At 49.8% G+C, this 14,906-nt stretch overlaps 1 protein-coding gene across 5 annotated transcripts in view; it reads left to right on the top strand.

Annotated features, from left to right (window-relative positions):
* Nlrc5 (NLR family, CARD domain containing 5) overlaps positions 1 to 14,906 on the top strand; it is an 84,021-nt gene that overhangs the window by 28,666 nt on the left and 40,449 nt on the right. For 4 of the 5 annotated variants that reach the window (XR_015643299.1, XR_015643300.1, NM_001447185.1 and 1 more), the window contains 13 exon segments: positions 483 to 542; positions 1,044 to 1,112; positions 2,069 to 3,740; positions 5,709 to 5,792; positions 5,932 to 6,015; positions 7,798 to 7,881; positions 7,984 to 8,073; positions 8,538 to 8,597; positions 9,925 to 9,987; positions 10,387 to 10,470; positions 12,583 to 12,666; positions 13,686 to 13,775; positions 14,826 to 14,894. Coding sequence is in view for 3 of the 5 variants with exons in the window: in NM_001447185.1 (NP_001434114.1) it covers positions 483 to 542; positions 1,044 to 1,112; positions 2,069 to 3,740; positions 5,709 to 5,792; positions 5,932 to 6,015; positions 7,798 to 7,881; positions 7,984 to 8,073; positions 8,538 to 8,597; positions 9,925 to 9,987; positions 10,387 to 10,470; positions 12,583 to 12,666; positions 13,686 to 13,775; positions 14,826 to 14,894 (2,593 nt within the window). In the remaining 2 variants the exon portion in view is untranslated. 5 annotated transcript variants of the gene reach the window in all.

Here is a 14,906-nt window from a genome sequence, read left to right as displayed (position 1 = left end):
TGGCCAAAAGGCTTCCTTCTGCAGGGCAGCCAGAAGACCTCCGGGCCTCTGATAATAAGCAGGAAAGTTTGGCTGCTCCATTCAGCACTCCCTTGAGCACAGCGCTGAGGAGAAGCACATGATACTTAGACAGAAACCATGAGCTCAACCAGTGTAGAGGTGGGAGGAACACACTTATACATACATGAGCAGACAGCACACACATGCATGTGGGCACATGTTCACACAGACAAGTATCCTTACTGACATGTGCACTTGTATACACCACACACACACACACACACACACACACACACACACACACACACACACACACTTCTGCCCATTGCTGTCTGCAGAGTGTTCCACCCGCTTCCCTAGCAGATGACTGGGTGTCAGTTTCACAGTTTTACAGACACCGCTCAGAGCTACCCATGCACCCAATATCCACAAGACACTGTATCCCGTATCGCCAATGGTATATGTCCTGTTCTACCTTACAGAATTCTCTAAGCAGCTAGGAGCGTGTGAGGAGAGCCATCCTGGACCTGAGCTGCACCATGGTAAGATTTGGGGGTAGGGCTTGGTGTGTCAGCTGAACTGCTCAGTCTGCACCTTAGTCTAGGGGTGGCCACTATGTCTACTCTACACGTGGGCCAAGCCCCGTTTCACCCCTCTATGTGACGTCCAAGGCTTGCCCCACTGCCTTAAAGCCAGGGAATATAATTTGGAGCCCCAAAAGAGACTATGACTGGTCTCACCCCTCCAGATCCCTTGTCAGATGTCACCTAGGGAGCCTTCTTGTGCCTCTGTCCCCATTTCATGGAATTGCAAGAAGGCAGGTATCATGCCGTGATTTTGATGTAGATTGCCGTCAACTTGATAATCAGAAGCTTCAGTCTCATAGAACCTGTGCCTTCCCTAATGGTGCTTAAAATGCCCTGCTGTGGGCTTCCTTAGAGCCTGGATCTTCCAATTGAAATTATAGGAATAGCCTTCCACGACCTCATACTTCTCTGCTTGGGCCCCCACTTTCTCCCTCATGCCTTCACTTTTTCCTCCAGGTGTCAAGCGTCCTTTTCAGAGCTACGGGTCCTCACCCCGCAGGAAGCACAGCAGGAAGCAGCAGCTCGGTGAGTAGGAACCCCAGTGTAGGACTGGGCTGCCCTGAGGTTGATCACAGATCCTGGGCCTTGCCCCTGGTTGAAAAGACCCAGTGGCTTGTTTTCCAAGCCTCCAAGAGAGAAAGACCATAGGTTCTGAATGAGCAGAGGAGAGGGGATATTTCAAGGGCAGATTTGTCATCTGGGCTCTTCCAAACTGTCCTCAAGGTTGTGGGAGCACCGGGGTAGTAACCAATGTGGCCTCAGACCCAGGTCTCGGGGCATGTTGGGGGTGAGAGAGGATGGTGGGGATGAAGGTGTCTTGGAAACCTCCAGGCTGGAGGCCCATAGAGACACAGGGCACTGAGGCTAGGCTGTGGGGAAGAAGAGAGGGGAAACAGCCTTTATCTTCCACCAGTGGTTTAGAATAGTCTACCAACCATGGGCATAACCCAAAGAGTCACATCTGTACAAAACAGGCCATTACCTCAGTCCTTTCTCAGGGAGGGGTCAGAGCTGAGTCTTTCCAATGACCTAGGAAGGAAGAAATATAACATTTGTCATAGTGTAAGCCCAGTTCCCGTGGTTTGATTGACTGGTCCAAAGCCTGTGATTTGTTGGCGCCTCCTCTCAAGGGAAGGATGCCTTTGCCCTCTTAAAACCGATTCCCATAGATGTTGCAAAGCAAGCCTCTGCCCCAGCTTACTGAAAACTACATCACTTGTATTGCCCTGGAAGAGAGAGGTGTGACCCAAGGGCCCATCCCCACCTCCCTGGATAAGAGGCTGCTACGGGGGCCTCGATTGCTGTGCAACCAGTTCCTATGGGTATATGCACAGCCTAAGACTCTCCATTGTGACCTTAACACTTGTTCCCATGCACACATAGCTGGGGACTAAAGACAGCAGTGGCCTGATCCTGGGATTCCAGGACATATATCAAGTGTGAGAGCTTCTATTCTTATGTCCTTCCTGTGTCCCTTGCAGAGTTGGTCAAGAAGTACCTGAAGCTCCTGAGGACCTCTGCCCAACAGTGCCATGGCGGCCAATGCCCAGGAGCATGGAATGCTCGTGACTCCCCACAGACCTACATCCCCCCAATTGTTCAGTGGAGTGGGACTTCAGCACCCTTGGATGCTCAAGAGGGAGCCAGGATAGGAGGAGACCCTGAAGCAGCAGACAGCACCGATGTGAGCATCCATGATCTCTTCAACTTCAAGGCCCACAAGGGACCTCGAGTGACAGTAGTTCTGGGAAAGGCCGGGATGGGTAAGACCACCCTGGCACATCGGCTCCACTGGAGGTGGGCTCACGGTCAGCTGGACCGCTTCCAGGCCGTGTTCCTTTTTGAGTTCCGCCAGCTCAACATGATCACACAGTTGCTGACACTGCCCCAGCTCCTCTTTGATCTGTACTTGAGTCCAGAGTCAGACGATGCGGATGCCGTTTGGCAGTACCTAGAAGAGAATGCCCACCAAATCCTACTGATCTTTGACGGGTTGGATGAGGCTCTCCACACTGATTCCGTGGGTACTGACAATGCGGGCTCGGCCCTCACCCTCTTTTCTGAGCTCTGCCACGGGGACCTCCTACCAGGCTGCTGGGTGATGACTACCTCTCGTCCTGGGAAACTGCCTTCCTGCGTGCCCACAGAGGCAGCCATGGTGTACATGTGGGGCTTTGATGGGCTGCGGGTGGAGAAGTATGTCACCCACTTCTTCAGTGACCTTCTCTCTCAGGAACTGGCCTTGAAAGAAATGAGAGCCAATGAACGCCTCCGGGGTATGTGTGCAATACCCGCGTTGTGCAGAGTCGCCTGCTTCTGCCTTCGCTGCAGTCTGCTTTCTGGAAGTTCCCCAGGGCAGTCCTCAGCCCTCCTGCCCACCATAACCCAGTTGTACCTGCAGATGGTGAAAACTTTTAGCTCCAGTGGGACTCTGTCAGCCACATCCTTGTTGGGCCTTGGAAACGTGGCCCTTAGGGGACTGGTCACTGGGAAGGTCATCTTCTCTGTGGAAGACATCCCTCCCCAACTGATGGCCTTGGGAGCTGTCCACAGCCTCCTGACCTCCTTCTGTATCCGTACGCGCTCTGGGCATAAAGAAATAGGCTATGCTTTTGTACACCTCAACCTGCAGGAGTTCTTTGCCGCTCTGTATCTGATGGCCAGTGACACAGTGGACAAAGACACACTCATCAACTATGTCACCCTCAATTCCCACTGGGTGCTGAGGACCAAAGCTAAACCAGGCCTCTCAGACCATCTCCCCACCTTCCTGGCAGGCCTGGCCTCCCACACCTGCCACACATTCCTTTGTCACCTGGCTCAGCAAGACGAAGCCTGGGTGGGCTCCAGGCAGGCCACTGTCATCCAGGTGCTAAGGAAGTTGGCCAGCCGAAAGCTCACAGGGCCAAAGATGGTAGAATTGTATCACTATGTGGCTGAGACCCAGGATCTGGAGCTGGCGAGGTTCGTTGCTCAAAGCCTTCCTTTCGATCTCTCCTTCCACAATTTCCCTCTGACCCGTGCAGACCTGGCTAGCCTGGCCAACATTTTGGAGCACAGGGATGGCCCCATTCACCTGGATTTTGATGGCTGCCCACTGGAGCCCCACTGCCCAGAGGCTCTGGTTGGATGTGGGCAGGTGGAGAATCTCAGGTGAGTCAAGTCAGAAAAGAGGTTGGGAAGGCTGGGGAGAGCACTGTGCTTTGGGAGAGCGGGAGGTCAAGCAGACTGGCAGAAAGACTGGATTCAAGTCTTGACTTTCAGAAAAGAACGTCCTATCCTCATTTGGTGTGCAATATACTGTGCCTTGATCAGGCCCTTGGCATCCAGTTGTACCCTTTGTCTCTTGCCTGTGGCTTCTTGACTCTCATATCTCCCTGGCAATCAGGGACTGGAATGTTGGATATGTGCTGTGCTGCTCAAGGCTGTCTGACCTTGCACAAGTTATGTATTACTTCCCTGAAGGGTATTTCTCCATGCCTACAATGAGTTCACAAGTTAGGAGAGCATTGGGAGAATGTGGTAGAATGATGGATTCTCAACATGGCATCTGGTCCAGAGCCAAGGCTCTATATATCTATCAGATGAAGAAAGCAGAACTACGTGGTTCCAGTGATAAACCTTCCCAGATGCAGTCATGGGGGGAGTCCTGTTGGAGCATGTGTTTACGGAATAGACGAGTCAGGTGGTTCAAGTTGATAGCTAGCTCTATCTTAGGCGGTCTTCTTTCCCCCAGCATCCTCACAGGCACCCTAGACGCAGGATCAAGGCTAACTCATGTGCGCCCCCTATGTCAGGGAAGAAGGAATATATTTAAAGGTCACCATAGAAGTAGGACACATCCCTTCCAGTCAAATTGCATCACTGAGAACAGAACCACAAGCCACTCTGTGTGTCACTTCTGCCTGGGAAACTACTTCCTGCTATCACTCTTTCTCTTGTTCTTTTCCTGCAAATCAACACCAGGTTTTATTTCCAAGCATATTATATGTGTGAATAGACTGAAAACACATTAGACATTTCAGTATATAATATTAACATTGTAACAAGGCAGCCCAGGGGGGCTGGAGAGATGGCTCAGTGGTTAGGAGCACTGACTGCTCTTCCAGAGGTCCTGAGTTTAATTCCCAGCAACCACATGGTGGCTCACAGCCATCTGTAATGAGATCTGATGCCCTCTTCTGGTGTGCATGAAGACAGCTACAGTGTACTGATATATAATAAATAAATATTAAAAAACAAAACAAAGCAGCCCGCCTGCTAAGATACATTTTATTACTTAAAATCTTTTAATACCAACCATATCTGAAACACTGAACACAATAAAAAAAGGCGAACAACATGGAAAACAAAATAATCAAGTAAAAAAAAAGAAGCGGGGTTGGGGATTTAGCTCAGCGGTAGAGCACTTGCCTAGCAAGCGCAAGGCCCTGGGTTCGGTCCCCAGCTCCGAAAAAAAAAAGAAAAAAGAAAAAAAGAAGCAAATCCCCCTTTCCCAGTTAAAAAAGCACACCAGATAACATTTTTTTTTAAAAGAGAGAGGTTAAGGAAAGGGGATAATCTTGGTTTTGAACTGATATAAAGTTGAATGTTTTTAGATCAATTTTGTGAGGTGAAGTGTCCCTCTGCTAAAGTTTCAGCCCACTTTGATAATTAGCTCTTTGCTGTTGTCGCTGTTTCTAAGCGGAGTTTCTCGAGTTTGGGGAGATGGCTCAGTTTGGGGAGGGCTTGCTGTAAAACAACAGGACGTGAGTTCAAGTCCCCAACACCCATGTGAAAGCTGAGTTTCGGGATTCATGAGTGACTTCCCCCCAAAAAGTAATTGATAAAGACCACCAACTTCTCTGGCTGCCACAGCACACACGAGTGATGAACATGCACACTGCATGTTTGCTTGCCATGATTTACGTTAGGCGTGACTGTTTCTCTACGGGTGTGGACAATTGATTTGGCAGACAATGAAACCAATGCTTTAAGCTCTACTTCTTGCTACTCCAACAACCCCAGCTATGATGACTCACGCTACAGTGGTGCCCATTTGTCCCCGTGGACCCCGCCATTGTTGCACTGCCAGTCACCAAGCTCTGCCCGTCAGTGACCCATTTTGCTTCTCTCCTGCAGCTTTAAAAGCAGAAAATGTGGGGATGCCTTTGCAGAAGCCCTGTGCAGGAGCTTGCCTACTATGGGGAGCCTGAAGATGCTGGGGTGAGCCAAGGCTTGCAAGCAAGATATGTAGCTGAGGGTGTCTGGAACACTCTTCCCTGCTTTGTCCTGTGTATACAGATCCCTAGCCAGCCCTCTTCTCCATCCCCATTCCTCTCCACCATCTTTGCTTTCCTTGTAGGTTAACAGGAAGTAAGATTACAGCCCAAGGCATCAGCCACCTGATACAGGCTTTGCCCCTCTGTTCCCAGCTGGAGGAGGTCAGGTGGGTGATCTACAGGAAGACTTCCTTGCCTAGAAGTATCACTTTCCAGGGCTTAGGACACCCCTGGAGCCTGTATATTCCATAAGGGACCAAAACAGAGGGAGACATCAGTCCAAGAGTGAGATGGATTAAATCCAAAAGAACACCTCTCAGACTCCAGCAGGGTGCATATTTGGGGCCACCTTGGAGGATCATGAGTTTGGGGCTCCCTGCCCTTCTTCTGTGAGCCTGGGAAAAGGAGGGATGCAGTGGTTAGGCAGAAGGCGGGTACTGTGGGTAAGATGCACAACTTCGCGTTCCTGCACTTGGCTATACACTTGCAAAAAAAGTACCCGCTTGCCCAGCTCAAGGATGTGTCATACACATATCCACAGATGGGCTTATGTGTGGCGTACACAGGCAGGCTTAGGTGCACCACACACTGGCTGAGCACATCTGCACAGTACACTTCTTGCTTGCATCTAGAATTGATTGCTCCAGGAAAAGGTGGAACGGCCTTTTTAAAAAAATACTTTAATTTTTTTCCTTTTTTCACTTTTTCAGGTTATAATGTAATTACATCATTTATCCCTTCCATTTCCTCCATCTAAGCCCTCCCACATACCCCTCCTTGATCTCTTTCAGATTCATGGCCTCTTTTTCCACTAGTTGTTATTGTATATACATATATATTGTGTATATATATATGTATATATATGTATTTGTATTTGTATATTCCCAAATATAACCCACTCTCTCTGTACTTGTTGCTTGTTCCCGTGGCTGACCATTTGCTATGGGATAACAAATTGATATGGGTTCCCATGTCTGACCAATTGATATGGGATAGCCAATTGATATGGGGTAACCAATTGATATGGGTTCCCATGGCTGACCATTTGCTATGGGATAACAAATTGATATGGGATAGCCAATTGATATGGGATAACCAATTGATATGGGGTAACCAATTGATATGCTCTTCCCTGAAGATATCTTTTTCCTCCCGTTCTTGACATCCCTCAGTTGCCCATGATTCTTTGTGTGGGGCTGAGGTATCATGGGCTTTAACATGCCTGTCGACGCTGTCCTTGTTAAGATCATGTTTAGGCAGTCATGTTGGTGAAAGTTTATGAGTGTAGCTTCTGATGTTACTAGGAGACACAGTCTTAGCGAAATCTTCGATCTTCTGTAGTCTTACATAGCTCCTTCCTGGGATTCAGAAAGGGAACCCCTGAATCCAAGCAGGCTCACCTTGGAAGGAGGATACAGCACTTGGAGAATGGAACACGGGCTGGCCAGTCCCTGGTGTTCCCTCTACTGGGTGCCTTCGGGCAGTGATCACTCTGGTTGGAAAGGTTTAAACCATGGCTCTTGTCAAAACTGTCTTTCTTGAGTGGCCTTAATCTTGGTCCCCATTACCCCGTTTATTTATTTATTTATTTATTTATTTATTTATTTATTTATTTATTTATTTGATTTAGATTTCCCTGTTGCTCTCAATCATTCTCACACTGTTTATCCATCTGTCCCTCCATGTGGGATCCAGGTAGGGATAGAGAGATCAGAGAGGTTGTCTTGACCTCTGGTGAGCTGTGGCAGGAGCTAAGACTGGAAGTAGAGTCTTTAGCCTCCCAGAAATACCTCACTCAGCCCCTGGAACCTTGGTGAACTCACGGCTCAGGCACATTGTACACCTAAGCCCAGGGAGCAGACCTCATTTCGTTAGGCTGTCACCCAAGACCTAGGGTTTCCAAGTGCCTATCCCTACAACTGAGGGATTGGGCCTTGGTCTCCCGGCAGTTTGCATGACAACCAGCTCAAGGACCCAGAGGTGCTGAGTCTTGTGGAGTTGATCCCTTGCCTGCGGAAGCTCCAGAAGCTTGAGTAAGTGTTCTTACTGCAACCCCTACCCCCCCCCGAGTCACACCTTCCTTCATAGCCCACATCAAGGGCATCCACCCTTGACACTCTGCCACAATTATGCAGCCTGAGCCAAAACAGCTTCTGCATGTCAACCCTTCTGTCCTCGGTGAAGGCGGCCATCACATGCCCCACTGTCAGGAAGCTGCAGGTCAGGTGAGCAGATCTTCAAGGTCTTGGGGAGGGGAGTGCAGGATGGGAAAGGAGGGGGTCGCTAGCTCACAAGATCTGTGCATGCATGCCACACAATCAGCTTACTTCACCACCAGGATCTTTCTCAGGTCTGGTGCACACTAATAGTAACTGGGTAGAAAGTTGAATGGATTGATGGGGTGGACAAACCGCGGAGCTCGGGCATGGCCAAATGAATCGGAGGCGTGTGTCGCTCTCCATGGTTCTGAAAACAAACCAAACCGTCAACCTTACAAAAGCAGGCTCGCTTCAATGGAAGAGGGTTTGTGGCCATGCCGAGCACTCTCCATTTCTCCTGGTCCCCCTATCAGTTCGGAAATAAGCTTTCCCTAAATGACTGTGACGGGGTTGGGTGGCAGCTGGGGAGAGTGGGGTGATGTGCTGTCTTCCAGTTCCTGGTTATCAAGGCTTTGTGTCTCACTCTCTAGGGAATCAGAACTCATCTTTTTTCTGTCCCCGGTCCCAGAGACAGCAACACAGCAGTCAGGGTAAGTAGCCAGAGAGGCATGTGGCCGCAGCTAGTCCTGAGAGAGGATCTAGGCTGGGAGGTGAGAGGCTAGCAAGAAGTGCAGTGGGAAGATTCTCCCTGCTCCTGTGTGCATTCCTGCTCAGGGCTAGCAAAGTGTCTCCCCTTCCTCCCATGTGTCTGTAGCACCTGACCCCTGGCTTGGGAAGCATCCCCAGGGTCACAGAGTGAGCCAGGCCTGTAGGGAGGATAGGAAGATACTATGCAAAGAGGCTGAAAAATTCTTCAAACTGAAAAAAAGATATATAAATATATATATTTATATATATTTTTATCTATATATAGATAAATGTAGATATATATAGAGAGAGATGTAGATATATATAGATATATATAGATAAATGTAGATATATATAGAGAGATGTAGATATATATAGATAAATGTATATATATATAGAGAGAGAGAGAGAGAAAGAGAGAGAGAGAGAGAGAGAGAGAGAAATGATGGCTGCCTTGGTCAACGACACTCCCCCCGCCCCCCGTAGATGCCTAAAGCACGGATACCCATTATGATCGTTACCGGTTCCTGTGACTATTTAAATGAAGTGACTTTCAGTCCGTCCGTTGCATCTACGACCTTTCCAGGGCTGTGCAGTGGCCACAGGTGGCTCCTGTGGCAGATGACACAGTGAAACTTCTGTCATTGCTAAAGGTCCCATTAGACCTGGGATTCTCAATCTTGCTAACGCTGTGACCCTTTAATTCAGTTCCTCGTGCTGCGGTGACCCCAAACTGTAAAATGGTATCGCCGCTACTTCATAACCATAATTTTGCTACTGTTATAAACTGTGATGTAAATATCTATCTGATAGGCAGGATCTCTGATACATGACACCTCCCCCAGGGGTCATGACCCACAGGCTAAGAACCACTGTGTCAGACAGTTCCCATCTATAAGCTTATGGCAATTGGCTCATGGTGTAGCCTGAGCTTCTCTACAGTTCCTGGCACTCTCTTTACCTCTTGGGAGAGTGGAATTTGCCTGTGGAAGGCAGCACATGCTCCCTGTCACATCGAAGAGATGTTATCATAATGTCCTTAGGAAATCAAAACTCAAGAGTCTGATGGGTTAAATGGAGGGAAACTGCAAAGCCACACATGGGGGAAGCCATATTTGAATAAGGCTCCCTTAGACCTCAAACCCTTTGCTCCTGCTGCTTTGCCTAGGTCAGCCCAAGCGCCTTCCAGCACTCTTTACCATTAACTCACCGAGAGGGTGCTGTACAATCATCAGCCCTAGGGGCCAAGGGAGGAGGTATCCTGAGCTCAGATAACCTGTTCTTTTTCAGAGCATCAGACACACAGGGCGAAGATAGCCCGAAGGAAGGACAGAGTCGAAACCTGCAACTCAGGTACCTCAGGAAAGGATAAGGGAGGTAGGGCCCTTTCCCAAGAGAGGAAGAACAGCCAGGAAGGAATACAGGGGAAGCAGATGGAGGGACAGGGAAAGGCCATTGCATAAGCCACTATATCAACAATAGCTCCAGCTGAACTGACCCATGCTATACATGCGGGGTACTGTATTTAAAGGTCTGTGTCTGGGACCTCCTGGGAACCCCGTGGTTAACGACACTTATTTCTCTAGTTTGGTAGAAGATACTGAGTTCTAGATTAAGTGCCTTGAATAGGTTCGCTCCACTACTTTAGAGGTATGCAGATCCCAGAGCTGTTCCCTAAGGATGCCCCTGACTCATAACCAGAAGGACCATGATCTTCTCCTCCTGATACCCCTCCCCCCATTCCTATCCCAGGCTTCAGAAATGTCAGCTGAGAGTCCATGATGCAAAAGCCCTTGTGGAGCTCTTCCAGAAAGGCCCCCGGCTGGAGGAAGTAGAGTGAGTACCCCGATAAGTGGGAATCCCGGGACAGGAGCAGGCAGGGAGGCTGGGCAGGGAGACAATAGTCCCCTGTCCTGTATCAGGGGCTCAGCCAGAAGCTGTCAGGCATGTGTCTTACCATCTCCTCTCTGTGATGGAATTACACTTTATAGAGAAGAAAATGAAGGCACAGAGTTCAAATTTTCTCATGATCAAACAGGAAGGAAGGGTCTGGCCTGAGGGTCCCAGCCCATCCTTGTGAATTCTGCCACTACCTCATGGCCGTCAGTAGAGCAGGATTCCTCCTGCACTTGGGTGACCCATTCTCTACAGGGTAAAGGAGTTCTCATAATGCCTGTCTCCTGAGCACGGCTTAAGATCTGGTGTGGTCATTGCCTAGTGATAGGAAGAGAACCCCACCAAGACAGTCCTAGGAAGTCCTCCAAGGGATCTAAAGACAGGATGGTGGGGTGGGAGGCAGAAGCAGGGAGATCCCTGAATTCAAGGCCAGTGGGGTCTATAGAGAAAATTCTAGGATTGCCCGGGCAACACAGAGAAACCTTGTCTCTAAAATCCAGAGAGGGGTGTGTGAGGTATTTAGGGGTGGGTTGTTCCCATCTCGGGCTGTGGTCCATGGAGTGAGGGTTGCCTGGGCACTTATCTATTGGTTCATTACCTCGTTTCATCGGAAGACTAAGGGACAAGATTAAAATGTATGGGCCAGCAAGATGGCTCAGCAGGTACATGCCCTTGCTGTCAAGCCTGGCCATCTGAGTTCAATCTCCAGGGCCCGCACCACGGAAAGAGTGAATCAATTTCTAAACTCCTACAGGCTGTCCGACCTCCATGAGCAGCTGCCCTTCACTGCAGAAAAGAATAAAATAAATGCAATATTTTTTTTAATGATTAAAGGGTCTGGAGAGATGGCTTATAGTGGCTGATTGCTTGCTGCCCTTTCAGGGGACCTGATTTCAGTTTCCAGAACCCACATTGGGCTGTTGTAACTGCCTATAACTTCAAATCCAAAGAATTCAGAGCCTTCTGGCATCCACAGGGACCCATACATCACACACACACACACACACACACACACACACACACACACACACACACCCCAGAATGTTAAAACACACAGATGAAGGCATGAGATATTTCTAACCCCCTTGCCACAACTGAACCTGCCCTCTCCCTGATGCCCTCACTTGCAACACGACCCCAGCTCACCTAATTAGATAAATAAAACCCTCCCAGCTCTCTGCTCACCCCTCCTGCCTGTCCAACTTCATCTCAAACCTGGCGCATCTCCAGTGCCTTCATCCGCTTCCTTTGTTAGAACCGGTCATCTCTCACCTGGTGACCCATTAGCTTCTGCTTCACTGTTTTCCCGGGCCCCCGCCGTGGCCTTCTCTTCCTGGCAGAATAGACAGTGTTTCACCATCGCCTGCACCCATCAGTCCCTCCCTCTGTTCAGGGTAAAGCTCAAATCCTGTGGGACCCAGAAGCCTTCCTCAACCTCCCCAGCCCCTTCCCAGCCCCCACCCCCAACCCCTGCTGCCCTCACTCAATTTCCAGCCTAAATGCACTGGCTCCCTCTGGAGGCTAGTATGTGCTATCCCTCGAGGTCTTTGGCTGTGCTATTCCCACTACTAGGGACAATCTTCCCAAATCTCTCCCCATAAACTTACCTATGGAACTCCTGGGATTTACAGCAAGTAGTTAAAAAAAAAAAAAAAAACCAAACGTGTCAAGAAAGCCTATCAGATATCCTGGAATTAGGGAAGTGATCACAGGAAGCAATTACGCGTGTTGCAGAATACGTGAACGGTCAAAGGGGATCCTTTGAGGCAGGCTGTCTGGGTTCAGATCCAAGCCTATTCTTGAGCAGATCCCTTAAGGACTCTGTGCCCCGATATGCTCAGTAGTGAGATGAAGACACATTAGCCACTGCTTCGTAGACCGTGGGTATGAAGTGTGTCACAAGTGGAGGAGTACCAAGGTCATTGCCACAGGTGGGACTGGCAGCCTACCCCCTTTAGTTATTATAAAGTTCGTTCATGAGAACGGTGGTCTGAGTAAAGCCGGGGCTGGGAGGGGCACTGCGAGAGTGTCTCCACGGTGCCTCTGTCTTAGTCTTTCAGGGAACCATCTGAAGGATGAAGGCTGTCGACTGGTGACAAAGGCTGTTTCACAACTTCACATTGCCCAGAAACTGGAGTGAGTTGTACGTCCCATTGTTGGGTAACAAGAGGAACCAGGAAGAGTCCCATCTTGTCCCTGCCACCCCCTGCTTTCCATGTCCACAGTCAGCAGTAGTAGCAGCATCTACCCAGCTTCCTCTCTCTCCAGCTAAGTTGGCATGTCCACTATACCTTGCTCTTACCTCTGCCCTGAACCACCAGCTGTCTCACCTTCTAAGTCCATGCACACGGACAACATGTCCATGGCACATCTGGCTCACAAGCCAGGTTGTCCTTGCAACAAGTCTGGCAGGCTGGAGCCTGGCACTGGGCGAGAGCTGAGGTACTGACTGGTTGGGTATGGTGCCGCCAGGTCAAGGCATTAGGGAACAACACAGTATGCTTGGTTGAGGTGTAGGCATAAGTTGTCAGAGTGGTGACCCGAGAAATCAGGGTGTACAGTGGTGCAGAGCTGGGGCAGAGATGGTTGGGTTGTATTGGGGTCTTAGGGTCCTATTTGGGTAAGGAGTAGTGAGGTTTGGGAAAAGTGGTTTGGGCTTCAGCTTCATGTGTGTCACTCCATAACTTTAAAAACCCTGGGAAAGCGATAGAATGTCTCTGGGCCTCAGTTTCTCCACTTGTAAAATGGAGTTAAATGAAACCAGGCATGTCTGAAACCCATATACAGAGCCTACTATGCCAGTCCTCCATGTTACTCCATAGACCACAAAACTGAAGCTCAGAGAGGGGAGAACCCAGGAGCAGAGACTGTGTGTTAAGCCAGAAAACTTGATTCCTTGAGTGTGTGTGTGTGTGTGTGTGTGTGTGTGTGTGTGTATGTGTGTGTGTGTGTGTGTGTGTGTGTGTGTGTGTGGTGGTGGTGGTGGTGGTGGTGGTGGTGGTGGTGGGAGGTTCATACATCCCTTGGCTCACATGGCCAGAACTCTGAGGGACTCTGCTTGGGGACCCATAACACCTAACAACTTTTAAGTCACAATGAGGAGCAGGAGCTATCTGCCCACTGACACTGCCTCTCTCTCTCTCTCCTCTCCACAGCCTCAGCGACAATGGCCTCTCTCAGACTGGGGTGACCTATCTGTTGAAGGCCGTGAGCACGTGTGGGACCCTGGAAGAGCTGCACATCAGGTGGGAGCCTCAACAGAACTCGGTCACTTCACTTTGGCCCTGAGCCCCAGAGCTCAGGGTCATCTCCACACTTTCTGAAGCTCCCCGTATTATTTCTGGCTTCATGCCTTAAGGACCCCCAGAAGATGCTGCTATGGGCCTGCAAAGCTGGCACTGTGGGTCTCTTCTGGAGAACAGCCCGGGGCTGGTGAAGCCCAGCTGGGAAGGGCAGTAACAGAAACTGAGAGAGCAACTCTCTAGTTCCTTGCCCCATTTGGTACAAACTATGCAGTGCCCTGTGTGTCCCTAGCTCCTATGAGCCCTCTTCTTTTCAACTTCCTTCAGTTCCCTCCCAGCTTCTCCTGAGTACTCTCTCCAGGTGACTTGTGACCTCCTGTCCCCCGGTCCCTCCTCAGTTCTATCTCTTTTACTATGAGGAGCTGAGGACAGATGTGAATGAATTTCAGTGCTTTCCTGAAAGCCTCATTCTTGGTTCTCAGCTGCATGGAGGGACTGCCTCATGCACCCCTCAAAGGGCTGGAGGGAGACCAGATTTCCTCACGAGGTAGACTAGGGACCTCTTTCGCCACGACCATTGAGATGTGCAGCATGTCATGGGAGACAGCACCCGTATCCCAAAGTGCTGCAAGCCTCGGAGGAAACCCCCACCCCCACCCCACCCAGGGAAGGCAGAGAGGGCAGGCTGTAGACGAGAACAGGAAGAACCTGAAGCCTCTGTAGCAGCTCTCTCACACCTCGAAGCCTCAGAGGAAGTCATAAGAAGGGGCTTAGCGGAGCTGTTGAGATGGCTCAGAGGATAAGAGCACTGACTGCTCTTCCAGAGGTCCTGAGTTCAATTCCCAGCAACCACATGGTGGCTCACAACCATCTGTAATGAGATCCGATGCCCTCTTCCGGTGTGTCTGAAGACAGTGACAGTGTTCTCACATAAAATAAATAAATCTTAAAAAAAAAAAAAAAGGAGGAGGAGGAGGAGGGGCTTAGCTTGGGCAAGAATGATGCCTTAGTGCTCCTGCTAACCTCCTTCCCTTGCCCCTCTCTTGTCCATAGCCTGCTAACCAACACCGTGGTACTCACATTTGCCCAGGAGCTGAGGGATCAGGAGGGGAGCTTCAAGAGGTAAGGACCCAG

The sequence above is a fragment of the Rattus norvegicus genome, chromosome 19, assembly GCF_021556685.1.
Source record: "Rattus norvegicus strain SHRSP/BbbUtx chromosome 19, alternate assembly SHRSP_T2T, whole genome shotgun sequence".
NCBI classification, from domain to species: domain Eukaryota; kingdom Metazoa; phylum Chordata; class Mammalia; order Rodentia; family Muridae; genus Rattus; species Rattus norvegicus.
This window is presented reverse-complemented; position numbering and strand designations above follow the sequence as displayed.